Source organism: Apodemus sylvaticus, chromosome 10 (genome assembly GCF_947179515.1).
Source record: "Apodemus sylvaticus chromosome 10, mApoSyl1.1, whole genome shotgun sequence".
Taxonomy (NCBI): Eukaryota; Metazoa; Chordata; class Mammalia; order Rodentia; family Muridae; genus Apodemus; species Apodemus sylvaticus.
The window spans coordinates 27,424,505-27,446,008 of record NC_067481.1 but is presented as its reverse complement, the minus strand read 5'-3'; the positions used below and the strand labels follow the sequence as shown (position 1 = coordinate 27,446,008).

Sequence of the window (21,504 nt, the reverse complement as noted above, 5' to 3'; positions counted from 1 at the left end):
AGCTTGCTTTTATGTTCTTTACCTATGTGTGTATATACATATATTCTTTGAAGAGTTTGTATTTAGGGAGCAACAAGTCCACGAAAATAAACAGTACTTCATTTTAGATTTTTATCGAATCATGGAGAGGAATGCTATAAAAGTCACTATTTGCCCAATTGACAAAATTGGAATCTAGATGTGGATAATATTTACTTAAGAGGATAAATATCCTTGTTCTTAGAGAATAGTAGGAGGGAGAGAAAAGCGGAGGGAGGCAAGGATTGGGATCAACAAAAACAACAGCAAATACCCAGATTGTTGTTTGACAACAGGTGAACTTGAGAAACCATGCATATGGTCTCCGTCCCATTACTGCAACTTCTCGAATATAACTTGAAAAAAAAGACGCCCAAAGATTTACAACCTAAATCAAGAGCCTTTACTGGAGTATTGCAAGATCTGAATGGCAGACTCTCTTCCTCTTCCCATTTTAAGGTTATGAAGTAGCTCTAGAGATCAAGGTCTCACGTCCCTGAGGGCCAACCTTAGCTTCCCTAGAACTCTCTCAGTGCATGAATTATTTCACCTCACCTTTATCCAAAATGCCCACCCATTCCTTCCCTACCCTGTTATTTCCTCCACCAAGTGAAAGCCCACCTCCCTTCAGATCGATCCCGCTTTCCACTTCTGGCACCACCTCCCTGTGGACAAGGCACGTGCATATATTACCAAGGAACTACAGCTCCCGAAAGGCTTTGCGGCAACATCCCATGCGTTCTTACCAGTCAGAAACGGGTTTCCTGAACGAGCCCGCTGCTGCATACGATTTTGGGAGTTGTAGTCGACCTCAGAAAATCCACAGAGCCCGCGGAAGACTGCAAAACACGTTTCCCAGAATGCACTTCGCTCGGCTTCACCAATTGAAGGGTCGGATCTTGAAGAGGGCGGGGGAAAGGGAGGAGCTGCCTGGCGCACGCGCAGTATGCGGGGCTGGGGAATTCATGTGGAGGTCAGAGTGAAAGCAGGTAAGCGTGGTAGGGGCGGAACAGGCCTCTGTTTCTATGTCCCTGCAGCCTTCCTTTGCTTTCCTGTGTGCCATGAAGGCATGGGGGTGCATGCGTAGGTACGCCTAGTGGAGAAGGGGAAAAAGCTGAGTCCAGAATGAGCTAGGATTGTGCAAGGGGAGGGGACAGGATAAGGAAAACTCCAGAAGCTAATAGAAATAGAAAGGACTGGGTGTCAGAGACGGAGGATAGATGTGCGTGGAGAACACGAGAAGCAGTCGCAGTTGAAGTCTGGGAAAGGGGAGGGAGGATTTGAAGAGTGTACCCAGAGCGACGTAGGGGCGGGGCATTAAAAAGTTCAAGGCTAAATGGTTTCTAGTTTGTCGGCTATGTGCTCCCACCCACCCTGCCGCAGCCCCACCTCCAGCCCTTCGCCGCTCTGCCGCTGCCTCCGCTTTTCTACTAACTATGGGGAGGAGTTCTACAATGCCTTCTAGAATTCGATCTCCTCATCCTAACCCTGGTTCTACTACTTAATAGTGTAACCTCTCTGTGCACCTCTGCAGTAATAACCTTCACAGAGTAACTGAAGGTTAAACAAAGCTGTCGGAGACTGTGTGACTTAAATATTAACAGGAATTGCCTTTTTTGTTGTTGGCTTCGCCCGTGTGGCGCCGCTCTCTCTGGTGGCCCATTTGTCTAGGAAATGGGAGTGTGGTTTTCTGTGGTACTAAGTTCTTCCTGGGTACAAAGCATCGTTCCTACGCTGAGCCAAGTGTTGCAGGCTCTTTCTTTGAATGATTCTAAAGAAAACCATCCACAAAAGCAAACATGATCTTCAGTTTGTTCGGTATTGTGGGGTGTTCAGTGAGTGAGTTAGAGCCCACAGGAGTAGATAAATGAAAATGTATCTTGAGACATGAACGCTGTGCCTCGGAGGAGGGGGCTTTCTCTGAGACTCTGGTGTCAAGGTGTTTTAATGTTTACCCCTTGTTTAGGTGCAAGTGGAAGCAACAGAAGGAGTCATGGCTGCCAAAGTGTTTGAGTCCATCGGAAAGTTCGGCCTGGCGTTAGCAGTTGCAGGAGGCGTGGTGAACTCTGCTTTATATAATGGTGAGGCATGGTCCCGACTTTCTGCGTGGTTTCTCTTGATCTGCAGAGCCCATTTGATGTTCCTGATGCTAGCTGCTGTCTGAAGGTGTGTGTGGGTTAACCCCACACACACATTAGTTGTGTGTCATCAGAGGCCCTGACATCACTTAGGCAGTGGTTTTCAACCTTCCTAATACTTGGAACATTTAATAGTTTCTCACATCATAGTGAGCCCACCCCTCAACCATACAGTTCTTTTCCTTGCTACTTCATAACTGTAATTTTGCTTTTATGAAGTGTAATGTAAATATTGGTGTTTTCAGATGGTCATAGGCAACCCCTGGAATAGGATCTTTCAACACCCCCCCATCCCCACTCCACTACCCCCCTACTCCACCCCACCATGGGGTTGTGACTCACAAGTTGAAAGAGGAGCCCTCCTGTCCAATTGGTGGTTGGCTGTTTTAGCACTTTAGCCACTTTGAAATGATGTCGTGTTACCCAGATGCCTCTGAGGTGACCGGATTCCATTGGTTCTCCTCTTTATGTACATGAAATAACCTGGCAACATCTCTAGACCAGTGTGAGAAACCTTGTCCTGAAAGAAGGTTTTGCTCAGCTGGTTGGAAAGAGAGTAGTTTTGTTTTGTTTTGTTTTGTTTTGTTTAAGGATTTATTTATTTGTTTTATGCATATGAGTACACCACCATTACTCTCTTCAGACATACCAGAAGAGGGCACCAGATCCCATTACAGATGGTTGGGAGCCACCATGTGGTGGCTGGGAATTGAACTCAGGACCTCTGGAAGAGCAGTCAGCGCTCTTAACCACTGAGCCATCTCTCCAGCCCAAAAGAATAGTTTTTGAGCTGCATTGCCAGGCGTTTAATAGTGCTACCGGGCAAAGCTGGGGTTTCTTTGACTGAGTTACATGGCCTTATTGGCAACTCCCTCCTTTTAGTCCCCAGCTTTCTCATTGGTCAAACATAGGGACTGAACTAGTTTTTCTCTTAAGATCCCTCTAATTCCGATACTCTTTTAAAACAGCAACAGATTTTGATACACCTCCTGTGTGGTTTTTGTTTTATTTGTATTGGGTGGGTTGATTTTGTTTGTTTTGTTTTGTTTTGTTTAAGACACAATCTTTACCATGTAGTTCTTGACTGGCCTGAAACTCTTTATGTAGATTAGGGTGGTCTGGAACTCACAGAGATCCACCTGCTTCCCCCTCAAGTGTGCGCCTGTCTACCTAGCTCAAATGTATTAGTTTTAAGTAACTCAGAGCCACATCCAGCTGTTCTGTGTCTCCTGTAGCCCCAGGCTGGCTTAGAACTCCTGAACCTTCTGCTATATGACTTTTTAATGAGTATTATTTTCAGAGTAAAGGTTTTTAGATCAATTCTAAATTCAAATAAGAAACCGAGAGGAAGCAGCTACTTGAGCCTGGGTCTGGTGGGGTACTCCTGTAATCCCAGCACTCACAAGGCTGAGGATCTTGAGTTCCAGTTCCACATGGGCTACAAAGTAAAACCTTGTCTCTAAAAGTTAGAGGAGAGGGGAGGAGGGAGGAAGACTCCCCTATAGCTAGACAGTTGGCATCTTTAAATCTCACTGAGTCCACAAGACATCTCTACATCTCCTCCAAATGTTAGAGAAACAGCTGTTAGAAAGATCCTGGGCACGCTCATAGTGGTGCACACGACTAGTCCCTGCAAAGCAACGCCAGCTTGGTCTCCATGGTGAGTTCCAGGATAGCCAAGGCTACATGGTAAGAACCTACCTTGAGAAAAAAGAAAAGCCAGGTGGTGGTTTGTGCACCTTTAAACCCAGTCCTCAGAAAGCAGAGACAAGCAGGTTTCCTGAGTTCTAGGCCAACCTGGTGAACAGAACAAATTCCAGGGTAGTCAGAGCTACATAGTAAGAACTTATCTTAAAACACAGAAGGATGCCAGGCAGAGCGGCTGCTTCCTTCTGCTCCCAGTGCTGGCGGGGGAGGGATGAGACTGAGTTCTAGGCTAGTCTGAGCGATAGCCTGAGACCCTGTCTCAAAAAGCAAAAAAAAAAAAAAAAAAAGAAGGAAAGAGACTGAGCAATGGGGACATCTATATTTTAGGGTTCCCATAAGCTTCTGTTTCTGGGAACACCAGTTTAAATTAGATCCAGTATATACAGGTCAGCTCCAGGTGATCTCAGATTATAGAACTCCTGAGAGGTGGTTCCTGGGATTGTGCTGATGGGAGTTGGGGGAGGGGTGGGATGGTAATCAGAAAGTCTAAGGCCTGCTCTTTAAAGGAGAGAAGGCACAGGAGCAGGCTGTTACTGAAGTCCCTGGGATGACGGGGCAGGAAGTGATTGTTCAGGGAGACAGCACAGAAGAGGAAAGCTAATGAATGAGAGAAAGGAGCAGGAGTCTAAACTCTTCAAATATTACAAGAAAAAAGGGGGGGGGGCTGGTCATTTCACCAGCTTAGCTGATAAAACCACGAACAGCACAAACCAGTTGACTTGAGTTTTATTCCTGAAGAATAAAACTTCTGTGTACAGACAGAGGAATCAAACAGGCTCCAGGAAATTGCTTCCCGATGCCCACACATGCATGGTAGCATGCACACTGCCCCACCCTCCAGCTCTACGAAATTATTTCTAAAAATAAAGGAAAGGATTGTCAAGGTGGCTCAGTGGGTAAAGATGCTTTCTGTCGAGTCTGACAACGTGAGTTTAACTCCCAGGACCCAGTTGGTGGAAGGACAGACCTGACCTCTGCAGTTGTCCTTTGATCATCGCGGCATGCACACACGTGTGTGTACACACACACACACACACTCTAAAATAAAGAATTTTTACAAATGTTAAAGTACAGAAAGAGAGCCGGGTGGTGGTGGCGCACGCCTATAATCCCAGCACTCTGGGAGGCAGAGGCAGGCGGATTTCTGAGTTCGAGGCCAGCCTGGTCTACAGAGTGAGCTCCAGGACAGCCAGGACTACACAGAGAAACCCTGTCTCGAAGAAAACAAATCCAAAAACAAAAGAGGCAAGGATCTTGAGGAGGTAGGACTCTTTTTGTTAGAGAGTGAAGTGGTTTTTCTGACCTGTCATTATTATTCCTTCCCAGTGGATGCTGGACACAGAGCTGTCATCTTTGACAGATTCCGTGGTGTACAGGACATTGTGGTGGGGGAAGGAACTCACTTTCTCATCCCTTGGGTACAGAAGCCAATTATCTTTGACTGCCGCTCTCGACCGCGGAACGTACCCGTCATCACTGGTAGCAAAGGTGAGTCTTGCCTACCGCTGTATACGAAGATGTGGAGGTAAATCGTGCTGCTGTGCTCATTCTAGAAACATCTGGGATACAGAGGTTAAACTTCACCTCATGAGCCTATCTATGCCGTGTGATGGTGGGGAATGGATCTCTGGTTTATCAGGGCAGCCTGGCCAAGCAAGGCTATGTAGAGAGATGGTACATGCCTTTAATTGGGTGGATCTGAGTTCCAGGCTGGTCTGGTTTACAGAGCGAGTTCCCGGACAACCTGTCATCATAAACCAAGGGGTGGAGGTGGGGGGGTGGGTTTCTAGGCAGATAGGCAGGAGTACCTGGGGCATTGGAGGAGGAACACCAAAGCATAGTGACTCACGTGAAAATACCGTCATGGGTATCTGGGTATCTGGAGGTGTAGCTCACTTGGGAGAGTCTGCACCTAGCATGCTCAGGTCCCTGAATTCAGACCCCAGCACTCAGGAGGCAGCACTCAGGAGGATCAGAAGTTCAAGGACATCTTTGCTGCTTAGTGAGTCCAGTGCTAACCTCTTATATATGAGTCTCCGCTTTAAAATATATGTAGATGGAAAGGAAAAGAAATGTAATAAAACTCATTGCTTTGCACACTAACTTAAAAAGTTAATTTAAGCCAGGCAGTGGTGTCACACACCTTTGATCCCAGTGCTTGGGAGGCAGAGGCAGGTGTATTTCTGAGTTCGAGGCCAGCCTGGTCTACAGAGTGAGTTCCAGGACTACACAGAGAAACCCTGTCTCAAAAAAAAAAAAAAAGTTAATTTAAGACTAGAGAGATGCCAGAGGCCAAGCCTGACAACCTGAGTTCAATACCAGGTCAAATGTGGTAGGAAAAGAAAACTGATTCCTTCAAGTTGCCCTTTGACCTCTACACACACACCTTGGCTGTACACGCCTACACACACACACACACACACACACAATACAGAATGCATAAATCAATAGATTTTAAAGGTTAATTTTAAAAAAAAATTGCAGGCTGGTAAATTGATCCTGGTGTTCAGCCTGAATTTAATCTCCAGAAACCACATTGTCGAAGCAGAGAACTGAGGCCTGCGAGCTGTCTCTCGGCCTCCGCATGTGTAATGTGCTGCACACACACACAACCACAGGAAATATGTAAATAAAAATTGTAATTTAAAAAAAAATTTAAAAATTTATAGTATGACTTTCCTAGAGAGTGGTGTGTGTGTATGTGTGTGTGTGTGTGTGTGTGTAGGCTGAAATATATATCAAAGGTAAACACAGGCAGCAGGATACATTCAGAGACGACCATACGGGTGAATCTAAGAGTTTCATATTGGGTGCTGGACGTATGGCTCGGTAATTAAGAGCACTTGTTGCTCTTGCAGGGGACCTGGGTTCAAATCCCAGCATCCACATGGTGACACAACCATCTGTAACCCCAGCTGCAGGGGAATCCAGCAAGCAGGTACATGGTCCTCACACTTACACGCAGGCAAAATGCTATACATTAAAAAGTAATCGTAGGAGGGAAGTCACGTGCTGTTCTGACTTTGAGGAAATCTAAATGTGTCTTTCACCGCGTCAGTTGTCCCTTCCCATCAGTTCTTGATCCCCTGAGTGACCGTCCAGACAAATTTGGCAATTTGTCTTTCCCTGTGACTGACAATGTTCCCTTTGCCTTGTTTTCCATGGTCTCTGCCCTGGCAGGGCAGACCTCAGACGGCTCTCTCACGGGCTGGGCCTCACCCCACAGCCCTGTGCCTGAGATACGCCACTGAATTTCTAGCTGGAGCCTGAAGTGATCAGCCCTTACCATTCCCCTCCCGTCAGAGCACAGGGCAAAGGGCGCTAACTGGCGGGAAGAAGAGGGCTCCCGTGGGGCTCACCCTGCAGATGCCCTCAGGGCTGTTCCTAGGTTTGCTTGTGCTGCGGCAAGCCTGGTGCTAGGTTGATTTAAAGTCTCCGTCTCTGTTGTCTCACAGTTGTGCTAAGTTGTGTTTGTACCTGCACTTGTTAAAATTTTGTGTGTAGTCAGGAATTGCCCACTTCTCTCTCTGGCTGGGTTGCGACTCCAGTTCTGGCGGCTCTTGGCTGGTGGGGCTGGTGAACTTACACATAGTGTGGCTGACACAGTGGTCAGTGGTAGGGGCTGACTGGCTCCCTGGATGCCTGTGGGTATTGAGCCATTTGAATTTACCCTCTCATTCGCCTGACAGCCTTTGTTTAGACTTTCTCAGAAATCCTTACACCTCAGTGTGCCCAGGTGCTGTCTGCCACCTTCTCTCAGGTGTCAGGAAGAGGCCCTGGATGCGTCTGATAAGCTAGCCCTGGTCTGCTATCTATGGAAAGGTGCTGTCCCCATGGCTTCTCCTCATTCTCACAGACTAATACAGTCAGTTTGACTAAGACCGGGTTCCACCGTTAGTAAGCAGCACAATGTACCACAGCCCAGGTCAGTGGACTCTGGACGTTTGGATCACCAGATCCAGGTAACCCAGGGCTGTTGACGGCTGTCTCGGGCACACACACCAGCCCTTAGGCAGGCTCACTCTAGAACCCTTGGCGTTAGCTTATATGCTGTCTTAAGGTGTTCACAGTCCCAAACGCTCTTTGGTCCCATGGCCTGATGGCTCTCAGAGGGCATTCAGGGCGCACTGAAAAGCTAATGCACCCCCATCCTGTCAGTGGCTCCTGACTGCTGCTGAGTGCTGGGCCAGGCTCTGCTGAGGAACTAGAGGAAGCCGGCTTTCTCCTCTAGGATCTAACGGAAATCCTGTATGTGGCTTATCGTGGACTTACAGTAGAAAGTCACAGAGAAGTCCACCTATGGTGTTAGTGTCTAACTCCCATATATCCCCTACCCTAAGACTTGCAGAACGTCAACATCACACTACGCATCCTCTTCCGGCCGGTGGCCAGCCAGCTTCCTCGGATCTACACCAGCATCGGCGAGGACTATGATGAGCGGGTGCTACCGTCTATCACCACAGAGATCCTCAAGTCGGTGGTGGTGAGTGAACAGTGGGGGCCAGGAGAGCAAGGGAGGGGCGGTGGGTAGGTGGGGTGGAGCCGTGAGTATGCTGCTTCTTTCTCCTTCCTCAGTAACCTGACAGATTTCTGTCCATCCCTCTGTGGCCAGGCTCGATTCGATGCCGGAGAGCTGATTACCCAGCGAGAACTGGTCTCCAGGCAGGTGAGCGATGACCTCACAGAGCGAGCAGCGACATTTGGGCTCATCCTGGATGACGTGTCCCTGGTAAGATCCACGGGGAGGCGGAGGGAAAGGGCTGCTTCTCTTGCTTCCGTGACTGGCTTCGTTTCCGGGCACACGGGGTTAGGTCCCATATCTGCTTAGCTTGAAAAATGAAAACGTCCCAGTGCCTGAAGGCATCGCCTTAGGTCTCTTTCATGAGCATTCTTTTTTTTTTTTTTGGATTTGGTTTTTTTGAGGCAGGGTTTCTCTGTGTAGCCCTGGCTGTCCTGGAACTCACTCTGTAGACCAGGCTGGCCTTGAACTCAGAAATCCGCCTGCCTCTGCCTCCCAGAGTGCTGGGATTACAGGCGTGCGCCACCACCGCCCGGCTTTTCGTGAGCATTCTTGTCATGACACATTTTTGTCATGGCTCTGATTGCCCCCATGCTCCCTAACCACTGAACTATCCCCAAAGCTCTCTAGAAGGTGATTCTTGTTGGCTTTGTCGGGCACAGGGCATAGCTGACTGGTCAGCCTGGGAGCAACTGACAGTCTTCCTCTCTAGAGTAGGTCCGGGCCAGAGATTCCCCAGCAAGGGAGTCGTGGGCGCCTCTGCTAAGAAGCGATGAGCGCCAGCGAGTGACCGGTCCGGGCCTGGAGGGGAGGATGGGAGACACCTCCGAGGCCAGGCCAGCCTCTGAGGCTTTACCTTCTCTGTATTAATGTGAAGCTGGGTGTCCTAACTTCAGCGGAAGGCAACATAGGAAGTGTAGTATTTCAGACCAAGGTGAGGGGAAGGGTCGTGTTTCTAGATTCTCTGGGAAAAGTCTTGGAGTGATTTGTCGGGTAACAAGGCAGAGTGCTTCCTGTTCTCGCTGTGGCCATCCTGGGAAAGGTTTCCCCTCAGCATCTGTGCAGCTGTTCAAACAGCCATTCTCAGAACAACCCCTGTTTCCCCTCAGGCTGGGCCTCTCTCCTCCGGCTCTCCTGGGGAAGGGCATGTGGCGCCCTCTTCTGGAAGCATGCCAGGCTGCAGCCCTCCACTGCAGCCAGCTTTGCTTCAGGCTCTCCCAGTTAACACAAGCACCTTGGCAGTGAGAACACATGAGTAAAAACCTAAGAGAAACTTGGCATCTTTCGAGATTCTGACCACAGACTCCATCCTGGGGAAATGTGGGCTGACCACAAGAAACCATAGCTAAGAGGTGTGAGGAGAAAATTAGATTTCCTGGGGAATTTGCTGCCCTCAGCTGGCCCTCTCAGATAGAAATTGTATTCTTTAATTACACATTTAGCTTTTCAATTCTTAGGGTTGTATTTCCGAATGGAAACTTCAGATGAGAGTCCAGAAGTGGATCAGGGAGAGTAGATCAGCTGCAGTGTGAGAGTTAGCTGGCGTGTCGGCCCATGCCCGTGACTACCATGCGCCCAGCCCACCTGGGCTGCAGGGTAAGGCTGTCCCAAAGAAAGAAACACTCCAAAGACTTAGATGTGTGGTGTCGTAGTCAGGGTTTCTATTCCTGCACAAAACGTCATGACCAAGAAGCAAGCTGGGGAGGAAAGGGTTTATTCCGCTTACACTTCCACACCACTGTTCATCACCAAAGGAGGTCAGGACTGGAACTCAAGCAGGTCAGGAAGCAGGCGCTGATGCAGAGACCATGGAGGGATGTTCCTTACTGGCTTACTTCCCCTGGTTTGCTCAGCCTGCTTTCTTATAGAACCTAAGAATACAGCCCAAAGATGGCACCACCCACAATGGGTCCTCCCCCCTTGATCACTAATTGAGAAAATGCCCCACAGCTGGATCTCATGGAGGTACTTCCTCACCTGAAACTCCTTTCTTTGTGATAACTCCAGCCTGTGTCAAGTTGACACACAAAACCAGCCAGTACATATAGTGTAAAAAACTTGGAAAGATGTGGGGCCGAGATTTTTGCTTGTATTGTACATAGCAGAGATTGGAGGCAGGATAAAGCAGATTGCATTTGAACCTAAATTATCTAACACCTTTTGAAATTTTTTCCTAGATTTACATTCTTTTAGCTCACGTTTATGCTTTGTCTGTATATGTAAGTGTGCCACGTGTATGCATCTGATGCCCTGTGACTAGAGTTACAGATGGTTGTGAATCACCATGTAGGTGCTGAGGGTCAATCCTGTGCCCTCTGCAAGAGCAGCCAGTGCTCCTAACCATTGAACCATTTCTCTAGCCCCTGCGCCTTCTTTTGCAATAAAAGTTAGGTACAGTGACTTGCTCCAGGCTAGGCCTTCGGAGCGCCAAGGTCTGTTCCCTCTCCTGTGCTGTCCTCAGAGAGTCGCTTCAGCCAAACAGTCGCAGCTACTTACGTGGTTAGGGAAGGTCTGTGGCTAGTCCGACTGGAGTGCTCACCCTGACCAATGGCTTTCCCTGCCTTTCTTTTAAAACCTTTACCAGAACCACGCGTGTGTTGGGGATGCCACGATTTGCACGCCACCCTCCGTCTTCCTGTCCAGGGTGGAAGTAAGAAGGCAGGGCTGGTTAATCCATAAGCAGAGAGCATTAGGCATCCCTGGGAACCAGCTCCGTCCCCTGCTCTCAGGCCTCAGCTTTCCGCCCCCCCATCCCCCTACCCCCTACCCTTCCCACCCCCCACCCCCGCCTAAGTCTTGGAACAGGGCATCAAAAGATCTTGGAAAAGCAGTCATCAGCGATGGGGGTCTTGGAACCCACGAGTTCCTTCCTCTAGGGAGGTGATTGATGAGTAGATCCCGTCTAGTATCCCTGGGCCCCATCAAAGCTCCAGGTGCCACTTTGCTCATGGGGTAACTGAATTCTGTGTACACATGGTGTGAGCAGCTAAGAATGCAGAGGTGTGAGCTCCGTGTTAAGAGGGCACTGAGATAGAAGGGCATCTTCTGCCTCCAGCCGCTGCTAGAGTCCTTCCCAACCGCTTCCGTGCAGTGGCCAGGGAGGCTTCCCAGCAGTGCTGGCTAAGCAATTACTGCCTCAGTGTGTACTCTCTTCTCCCCACAGACACATCTGACCTTCGGGAAGGAGTTCACAGAGGCGGTAGAAGCCAAACAGGTGGCTCAGCAGGAAGCGGAGAGAGCCAGATTCGTGGTGGAAAAGGTGAGCGTTCAACCAGATGGCAGAGGCAGCCTTTCCCTCACAGTGCTTGACTTCCCCATCTGCCGGGTGGCCTAGAAATGGTCATCCGTCATCTGTCTGGAATGAGCAGAAGAGGGTTGAGGGAGCCTTCCTCCTCCAGTCAGTTCCAGAGTCCATGGGAGCTGTTGAGGTTGTGAGGTTATGGTCCTAAATCACTGAAGGGTCACTTGTTTCCTGCTTCCCAAGATCAAAAACCCTCTCCTACACATAAAAATGTTACCCCTGGCATGTTTTCAGCCTGGCTGAGGAGTTACTTTTACACCGAGGTTACATAGTGAAACCGACAGCAAGAGATCAAACGTGCCAGATGTGCTTGGTGGGTTTTTTTCCTTTTGTCAAATCTATCCAGATGTTTTAGAGAGTGATGGAATACAGTATATGTGCATAGTAGTAGCCTGTTCTTCCTGGTGTATGTAAAGGCTGATTGCTATCTACCTCTTGTTGCTGCTAGCTTTCCTAATCTAAGGATGTTTAATCCTTAAAATGCAGAAGAGGCATTTGGTTGCAGGGAGCACACGCCCTGAGTAGCAGGAATGTTTTCCTTTTGGACCTACTGTGCCTCCAAATCTAGTACTGCTGGGTGATGTTGGCGTTTGTTAAGCAGACAGCGTAATGTTTTGAGCATTAAAGATGTAGTTCGGTGAAGAGTGTTTACCTAGCATGTACGAGATGCTTAAATTCCGTTCAGCACCAAAATGGAGGATGGGAGGGAAGGCTGTATGTTGAGCTTCGAGTCTTAAAGCCAGACTCTCCTCCCACGCTCTGAAAATCCTATATCCTGATAAATGTCATCCTGCTGGCATTGGTAGGGTGGGCCAGGATGTCTTTGGGTACATGTTGGGAGTCGGTGATTTCCATGGGTAACTACAGACGGCAGACACAGGAGCAGACAGCTCTCTGGGCAGTTAATTTGTTTATTGGCGGCGCCCGGGGTCAGTCCCTAGGAGACACTGCCGCTCAGCTACACCCAGCTCTGCTAGGCTTGTTTTGGAGTTTTTGTTTGGGGTTTTGGGGTTTTTTTTTTGTTGTTGTTGTTGTTGTTGTTGTTGTTGTTGTTGTTGTTGTTTGTGGCCCTGGTTGACCTAAAATGTCCGGTGTAAGCTTCCAACTTACAGCGAGCCTCCCTTCTACCATCGCCACTTTAGTGCTAAGATTACAGTTGATAGCCACCACACGGGGTGTCCTGGCTTTGATGGAAGTCATTTTGACTTAGCAATGGAAGGAAAGTCAGACCTAAAGATTGATCCCAGTTTTCCCTTTCTGTTTCTTTGGCTTTGGATCAGCGTGTAAGTGGCCATGTCCATGTAGCCAACAGAAGCATGTCCTATGGTGACACGTGGGCATGAAGGGAAGGAGGAAGACTGGGGGGACAGTTTTGACCCCATTATAAAGGAAGAACGCTCCCAGGGGACCTTGCGGGCCTCCTCTGAGGAGCTCGGTCCTGGTTCAGGCATGAACGCTCCCAGGGGTCCTGGTTCAGGCATGGCTCCGTGTGCGTGCTATGGAGTAAAGCCAGTCTCTGCCCCCTCTCCTGTAGGCTGAGCAGCAGAAGAAGGCGGCCATCATCTCTGCGGAGGGAGACTCCAAGGCCGCGGAGCTGATCGCCAACTCGCTGGCCACGGCCGGCGACGGCCTGATTGAGCTGCGCAAGCTGGAGGCAGCTGAGGACATTGCGTACCAGCTTTCCCGCTCTCGGAACATCACCTACCTGCCAGCGGGGCAGTCCGTGCTCCTCCAGCTCCCCCAGTGAGGCCGGCCGGGCCATGGCCACCATCATCCTGAATGACGCCTTCCTTCTGCCCCGCCCCAGAAATCACTGTGAAATTTAATGATTGGCTTAAAGTGAAGGAAATAAAGGTAAAATCACTTCAGATCTCTAATTATCACATGAAGCTTTTATTGTTACACTTTTTACCCTCTTTCATATCCAAAATCGCCAAGTGCCTATGCAGACTGGCCCTCCGCCCTAGGTGCTGGCAGTTTGCAGAAGAAAGACAGGGCAGTGTGTGTGGTGGACGGGGAGACTGCTGGCAGCCTGAGCAGGCCTAGAGCCTGCATTCTGCCGTATATTGAAGATTTAAAGACAGTGGCGCACACACTTGAACCAAAAGGCAAGCTCTCCATTTTTCCAGCCATACGAACCTGGACAGATGCAGCTGTGGAGGGCCAGGCGAAGTTCCCTGTCTTAACGGTAAGGCCCACGCCCTCTTAACCGTGACCAGCGGAAGCAGGTGTGTGCGGCCAGGGCCTGGAGTGAAGAATCTGCCCATCAAGGTGGGTGGGCCTAATGTTGCTGTCCCCGCCAGAGTCCTAAAACGTGGATGGACTTGGACAGGACGAGAGGCCTGGACTGAGATGTGAGTCCCGTGGAAGACTTCCGCTCCACCCCCCACATCAGTCCTCTCAAATGCCCAATGGGATTCCAGCTTGAAGGATTGCATCCTGCCGGGGCAAGCACACCTGCCAAGGACACGTGCGCCTGCCTTCCCGCTCCCTCTCTCTCAGAGATTGTCCTTCCTTCCCAAGGGCTGTGGGCCAGTGCTCCGAAGGAAGCAATCAAGGAAAGAAAACAGTGTAAGCCGCTGTCAATAAATGACACCCAGACCTTCCAGCTGCATTTGGGGTGTGTTTTCAATTTGTGGGAGCGAGAGGATCAGAACAGAGTGTCCCAGCAGTGGTGTGTGCACGCATGTTTATGTCACCAGATGGGGAGGGGTGTCCAGCAAGGCTAGAAGTGCTTTGGTTTTAGGAAATGCTTAGCTGTGTGAGGTGGATCCTACCCCATCCTAATGGGAACCTTGGTACCACACCCTGGGTGAGTTTTTCATGAAATGAGTTCATAGAAAGAGAGGCAGGGGAAGAGGTTAATTTTCTTTTGCGGTTTTGTTTTTGTTTTCTGCTTTTCATTTATTTTATGTATATGAATAAACTGTAGCTGTCTTCAGACATACCAGAAGAGAGAATCAGATCCCATTACAGATGGTTGTGAGCCACCATGTGGTTTTTGGGAATTGAACTTGGGACCTCTGGAAGAGCAGTTAGTGCTTTTAACCTCTGAGCCATGTCTCCAGCCCTCTTCTGTGTTTTAATGTCATTACAAACAGGGTTGTTACACCCACAAGAGTCGGTCACTTCTCCCTTGGCAGGGGGAATACAGTTGGGATCAGGTGATCAGACCCGGATGCCTCCTGTCCTCCACTGTGGACATCAGGTGACTTGAATTTCTCAACAGTGGGTTATTCCGCCTTACTTTGGCTGGCCGGCTTGGCAGCCTCTTGGCATCTGAGGAATACCAAATACATTCATTTAGATCACGGAGTGAGAGCAAACCTAGGACTGAGAAATGACCAGGACTGACCTCTTACCTTGTGTCTTTAGGAACAAGACGGAAGCGCTTCCTCCTCTCACCTCCCGGCCTCACAGGGATCCTTAGGAAGGCTCCAAGCCCCTGTCCCACCAGGACCCTGCAGTTCCTCTCCCACAGGGCCAGGCTGAACAGCAGGACAGATTTGGGGTGGAGCTAAAGGATGGGATCTCCCAACACTGCTCCTGTCACTGGACCTACACAGGCCCTGGTCTCTCACCTCCCAAGAAGGGGGAGGCCCCTCCAAGCTTCCCGTCGCTGTGCTAGCCTGGTGTCCTTACGCTCTCAGGCCTCCTGCCTCCTCTTGCTTCCTGGGGAGGCCTGCAAATGATGAGGTGGTGCCTGGCTCTCACACACGGAAGACGGCAGCAGAAGGACCCTACCTTCTAATAAGTTCCAGACCAGCATCCGCTATCCAGCCGGCCCCTTTTCCTGCCATTTATTACTTCGAGCACCCTTGGGAGGAGGAGGCAGGAGGCTTCTCTCTCTCCCTCAGGCCCTTTTAAGGACCCTTGTGTTTCCTGCATTAGGCAGGAGATTGGGTTTCGTTTCCAGGTGTCTGGGAGTCCGGACTATAACTGTAACGCTGCCTGTTGGTGGCTGGATCCCTCCTGCCTCAGGTCAGCCCGTCCGGTGATGGGCAGGCTGGGCCCCTGCTGGCTTCGCCGTCAGCCTCCCTGTCCCGGTGGCAACCCTGGGGCCTCTCGCTGCCTTCCTTCCGCAGAATAAGTCTTTCCACAAATGTTCAAGAGCTGTTAAGTGGCTCCTTAGCCCCTCGGATGGCCTCTGGGTTTGTGAGGCTATCACAATGGGCCTTTATCAATTCCATTCTCCCAGCCTGGGATGGAGAGCCGTGGCCGGCCTGGCCTGGCCAGGAAGGGAGAGAACAGGAAGTGGCTTCCTCCCCGTTGGCTCCATGGGGCATGAATAGTTTCCTTGTTCAGGTTCTAAGGCTTACATGCTCAGACAGTGGTCCTGGACGAGGGAGGAACAAAGACCTCCAAAGCTCGCCGTTTTTCTCACTTGTGAGAACTTGATAGCTTCACAGTGGGCCAGGGTCATAGTCATTCCTATGTGGGTTTCTGTGAAAAAAAAAAAAACTGAAAGAAAATGGACTATTTGCCAAATATTGATCGGTAAATGGCATTTATTATTTTTTATTTTTGTGTGGAGACAGGCTCTCATGTAGCGTAGGCTAGCCCCGATCTCCTATCTCCTTTCTCCACCCTGAGTGCTAGGTCACAGGCACCGATGTGCCACCATGTCCAGTTTGTAAATGTCACGCTGTTCTAATGAGACCTTCCAGCACCAGCAAGGGGAGCTGTGTGCTTAGGACCTCCCCATGACCTTTGCCATCTGCTACCAATTTTGCATGAAGGCACCAGCTCTATGGGAAGTAACCAGGGTGGGAAGGAGGCTGAGGGACAAGGCTCGTTTTATCAATAGCACCTCTCCTGAAAACCCTGCTCCTCACCCTCATTCCCCGCCCCCCCAGACCTGTGCTACAACTCTTCCCACAGTCACCTCACATTGGACAGCCTGCCCTTCCCGACGCCCACAGGTCCAGATGCCCTGACCTTGGAGTCTTGATTTGTTTGCTTCTTGTCGGCAACATTTTCCCTCATGGCCCCTTGTCCCTATCCCTGCTGCCTCTCCCAGGCCTGAACAACATGCATCTGCATTCCTGGGAGGCGCTGGGCATCCGCACTGGAGTGCAGTTCTGTGTGCGTGTTGGTGAACATACGTGTGTGTGTGTGTGTGTGTGTGTGGTGTCCTAACATAGGTTAGGCCAGGAAGCCCTCCCTCCTTGCCCCTTTGGGAAGTCTGTTGGTCAAGTGAATGGAAGAGGGAACTGCACTCATGGGGCTGAGTTAGAAGGCCAAGCTGGGAGCTAAGGCTCCAGCTCTGGGTTAGTGTGGTTTTGCTTGAGACAAGGTCTCATATATCCCAGGCTAGCCTCCAGCTCATTATGTAGCTGAGGATAACCATGAGGTCATCATCCTGCAGTCTATGTCCCAAGTACTGGAGGTACACAGATGTTCTGGTCTCAGGCACAACTTAAGGCCCGCTCCAGAACTCCACCAGCAACGGCTGGCCTCGCTGAAGGTTTGCTCACATAGGAAGTCTCCCTTTATACAGAAGAGCCTGTCCCTGGAACTCTACCAACGTCAGGACTGAGAACTGAGTAGAAACGGAGTTGTGAGGCTTGCCCCAGAGCCCAGATGGTAGTAGATGTTTGGTTGCCTTGGCAAAGCCGGGATGGGAATGTCCTGGGCCTGGGTCGTTGCTGCTGAAGCTGGGTAGTTGGCGGAAAGGGACTTTCTCTTCAGCACCCTATAGTCCAGCTGCTCCTGAAGATGCTAATATGACAGGGCTGCTGTCGGGGAGCGTCCGGCTGTTGTCATCCCGCCTGACTACAGGGGAAGCCATGAGCTGTGAAAGGCTAGGACCATCTAAGTGTGACTGCAGGAGTGCTAAGTACTTCCGAGCTTGAAAACTGTCACCTGCACGCCAACTCTAGCCACTGCTTGCTTTCGTATAGCTTACAAACTGGGAACTGTTTCTAGACCTTTAAAGGGTTGGAGGGGGAAATCAAGATGATAGTATTTTGTGACACACGAGAAATGTCCATGTTTAATGTCCATAAGCTGGGTTTGTTTGGAGTGTGACTGTGCTCCTGAGCGCTCCGGCCGCAGCATCCAAGGGTCGCAGCGGAACCCAGTGGTGGCCCACAGAACCTAAAACACTGTCCCTCCCTAGGGCCTGACCCTTGACTTGATACAGTGTATTGTCACCAGGTTCTTGATTGTGTCTAAGGCCACAGTGGTCTGAGGAGTAGTTACACCGAGGCTCTGACATGTGACATATAGCACCTGCTTGCACGCTTGTTCACTGGCTTACATACATGTCCAAGGCACTAGAAGGAGAATGGGGGAGCAAATGGGGCTTAGGAAGGAAGGGGACTCTAGTCTCCAACGGATCTGAGGAAGTCTATGTGTCAGACACCTTTACTTCCACAGCTTTGTCCCCCAGGAACTATTCCCTGCTGGACCATCCTGACAACACAAGAGGCCACAGCCAAGGATGGAGACAAGGAAAGTGATGAGCCCCTGGACCCCAAAAATCATGGCTTCTAGTTTAGGTCATGTTAATCCTCAACAGTCAGAGACCCAAAGAGAACCTGCAGAAGAAGCTCTTTGTGGTAGATTGTGCCAAACCTGACCTTTTGCAATTTGAGGAATTTTTTTTTCCCTGTACCCTGAGCCACCACCTCTGACTTTGTCAAGGTCCCCTTTGGCCCTTCTCTCCTCCAGGCTCCCTTCCTATCTAACTGTACTCCACTGACATGCCAGACAGCAGGGAACAGAACAGGGAGTTTTCAGCTTCCTTTAGGTGTGGAGGGCCAGGGGTCTTGCTGGACATCCCACAGGATCAGGTAGCAGAGTCACCAGGGAGGTCCAGGTCTCCACACATCCTCTAGCGCTGTCCTGAGGCTCCTGCTCAGCTCTCAGTCGTTCCAGGGTTGAGCCACCAGCTTGGAAATCCTTTCTCTGCTCCCACAGGTGCTGATCCAGCGCCCTTCATGGTAGCACCCGAGCACAGTTCTGTTACCAGCTAGACTAGGCTGGGCAGGAAGCCGACAGCACCTTCTCCTTTGAAAGCCCCTCCTTTCCTGCCCCTGAAGTCAGCAGTGATTACTGCCAGGATGAAGATGGCCACTGGGTGAGACTGCCCATAGGCTCACGGGAAGGTGACTCAAAGTAAAGGGAAAGTTGTAGAACCAGAGAGATCTGGGTTCAAATTCTAGCTCTTGGGAGAATGCTGATCAATTACATAAATTCCTCACTCTAGGCTTTTTTTTTTTAATGTGTTTACACTTTTTAATGTTTTCTTTATGTGCATTTGTGTGCACTGGTGTTTTACCTGCATATCTGTGTGTGGATGTTGGATCCCCTAGAACTGAAGTTCTAGACAGTAGTGAGTGGGAATCGAACCCAGATCTTCTGGAAGAACAGCCAGTGCTCTTAACCACTGAGCCATCTCTCCAGCCCCTGGGTTTGTTTGTTTGTTTGTTTGTTTGTTTTAATACATAAAAACAAAACTGAGAGAGCTAGGGAGGTAGACAAGGGGAGAACACATGTCTAACATGCACAAATCCAGGAGGTCCCATCTGTAATAACCCACAATAGAAAACAGCTTCCGCCCCAATGACAACAAACCCCCTGAGGATATGGCTCTTGTCCTTTGGATATAAAAGGCCCCTGCATTAAAGGCTTGGTTTCTAATGCAATGTCCAGTGGTATGATTTGGGGGAACTGAGCGGACCATGGGGGCTCTAACCTAGTCAGTACATTAATCATGAGTTAGGAAGAGTTTTTGGTGGATAACAGTGCTTTCTACCTAAGCATCAAAGCCTGAGTTCACATCCCCAGCACCCCATATAAAAAAGGCAGGCGTGGTTTTTAGTGCCTGTAACCCCAGTGTGGGCTTGGATGAAGACAGAAGGATTGTTGGGATTGTGGGCCACCAGCCTAGCCAAAAAAGAATTAAGTAAAACTCAAGCCCCAGGTTCAGTGAAGCACCCTATTTTATGGAAACCCTGAGTAATAGAGCAGGAAACTGGACTTGGATATCTCCCTTTAGTCTCTGCACGTAGGCTGTTAAATGCACACTTTAGAAACAAATCCATTGATGGGTTCAAAAGTTAATGACATTGGGAGAAGGCCTCTCGTTGGAGGAAGTCAGTCAGCATGGCAACAGGTTTGCCTCTCCTCTCTTCCCCCTCACCCCCAACTCCCCCAGCCGGTATGAGACAAGCCGTGACCCTCCCTCCACATGCTCCCTCTGTAATGACGTTTCTCACCATGGACTGAGGCCTCAGAAACTGTGAACCCGACCAAACCTTTCTTCCTTTAAGCTGATTTTTCTCAGGTAACTTTTCAAAGCTCCAAATGTTGGCTAACATCTCCATATGCCGGTACATGAAGGATGAGCTGCGGGGCACAGAAGTCCTCGCTAGGAGAGCACTGAGGAGTGTTTCCACCTCCCACAGAGGCCTTAGATGCTGCTGTGGATTGTGGGAAGGTTCTGTGATGGGCAGGCTTGGAATCCTGTGTTTATTCTCAGGAGCTAGCCCTCACAGGGCCAAACCCCCAGCCAGGCGTGACTCTGCCTGTTCTTCTCCACCAGGTGGCAGCAGCCCGATTGCCAATGAGAGTTCTAGGCCTTGTGACAGGAAAAACATGTTCAGAAAAAGACCCATCTGTTCTGGCCAACACTGAAGATAAGCAAATAGATTAAGGTGACCCTCTGTATATTGAGTTCCTGATAGAGAACCCCCTGGGCATCTGTGGTTGTAAATATACTAACAGTTCAAACCACAGGCCAAACCGGTGTTACCCACATTTCTACCAGGGGGAACCGGAATCTCTAGGCAGCTCTGGTCTCACCTGCTCTTAGAGCAGTGAGTCTCTCAGGGTGCTGAATACTCGGATTTTAGTGGCCCGAGGTCAGGTTGGGGCGGGGGGGGGGGGGCTTATCCAGTTGTTAACAAATTTATAGGACACAGAAGGGACATCGGGTTTTCTTTCTGAAACCCCAAAGTTTTCCTTGCAGTTTCCCAAAATACTTGGGAGGGGAAAGAGGGGCCGTCATGAAATCTGATAGATCACGAGCTCAGGGAGTTTCGACCTGCAGTCTTGCAGGTGTTTTTAATGAGTGCACAGATCTGAATGCTACGTGAATTCCTTTATCCATTCATCCAGCAAGTATTACTTTGTCCATTGATCCAACAAGTTTCATGAGCACTTACTATGTGCAGTCCTAGGCTAGATGCCTCAGGGGATAAAAATGCAGATAGGACACAGATCCTTGGTCAAAAGGCACCATCCAGGGACTTGGGGAGGGAGCCTAGCAGTTAAGAGCGCTGGCTTCTCTTCCAAAAAATACAGGTTTGATTCCCAGCGCCTACAAGATAGCTCATAACTATCTGTAACTCCAGTCCCAGAGAATCAGATGCCCTTTTCTACACCCCTGGCACCAGGCACCAGGCACACACAATGGTGCACAAATATACATGTAGACTCAACATACCCCACACATACATAAAATAAATACAATTTACCACCACGAGATGGGTGATCTGGGTCATCTGTATTAAAGGACTTTATATTATCGATTTTCTGTTTTTCCTTCAGATTTCTGACCTTCATTATCTGGTTCAGGCTGATGAGGTGGTGAAATGGGGAAGAAACGGAAAGGGAGTGGCTGGAGGTTCAGACTTGCCACAAAGATCCAGGAAGCAGAGCGTGAGTGCCCTACACTGTTCGTTTCCATCCGAAAGGGAGGCATCTCCCCAGCTCTTCCCTGCCAGAGTCTCAGGGGACCCCTGACCCTAGCCCCACTCGGCCTCACCTTCAAGTCTTCAGATACACCGCAAGAGGGCGTTGGATCCTCCTAC

The 21,504-nt window shown here is 49.8% G+C and overlaps 1 protein-coding gene across 1 annotated transcript; it reads left to right on the top strand.

Moving 5' to 3' along the window:
- The first annotated feature begins 943 nt into the window (after window positions 1-943).
- On the top strand, window positions 944-13,560 carry Phb1 (prohibitin 1). Its single transcript, XM_052196200.1, has 7 exons — window positions 944-1,007; window positions 1,985-2,099; window positions 5,190-5,351; window positions 8,204-8,346; window positions 8,476-8,592; window positions 11,546-11,641; window positions 13,218-13,560. Exons 2-7 carry the CDS (start codon window positions 2,012-2,014, stop codon window positions 13,428-13,430), a joined length of 819 nt encoding a protein of 272 aa, XP_052052160.1. The 5' UTR covers window positions 944-1,007; window positions 1,985-2,011; the 3' UTR covers window positions 13,431-13,560.
- Window positions 13,561-21,504: the final 7,944 nt, after the last annotated feature.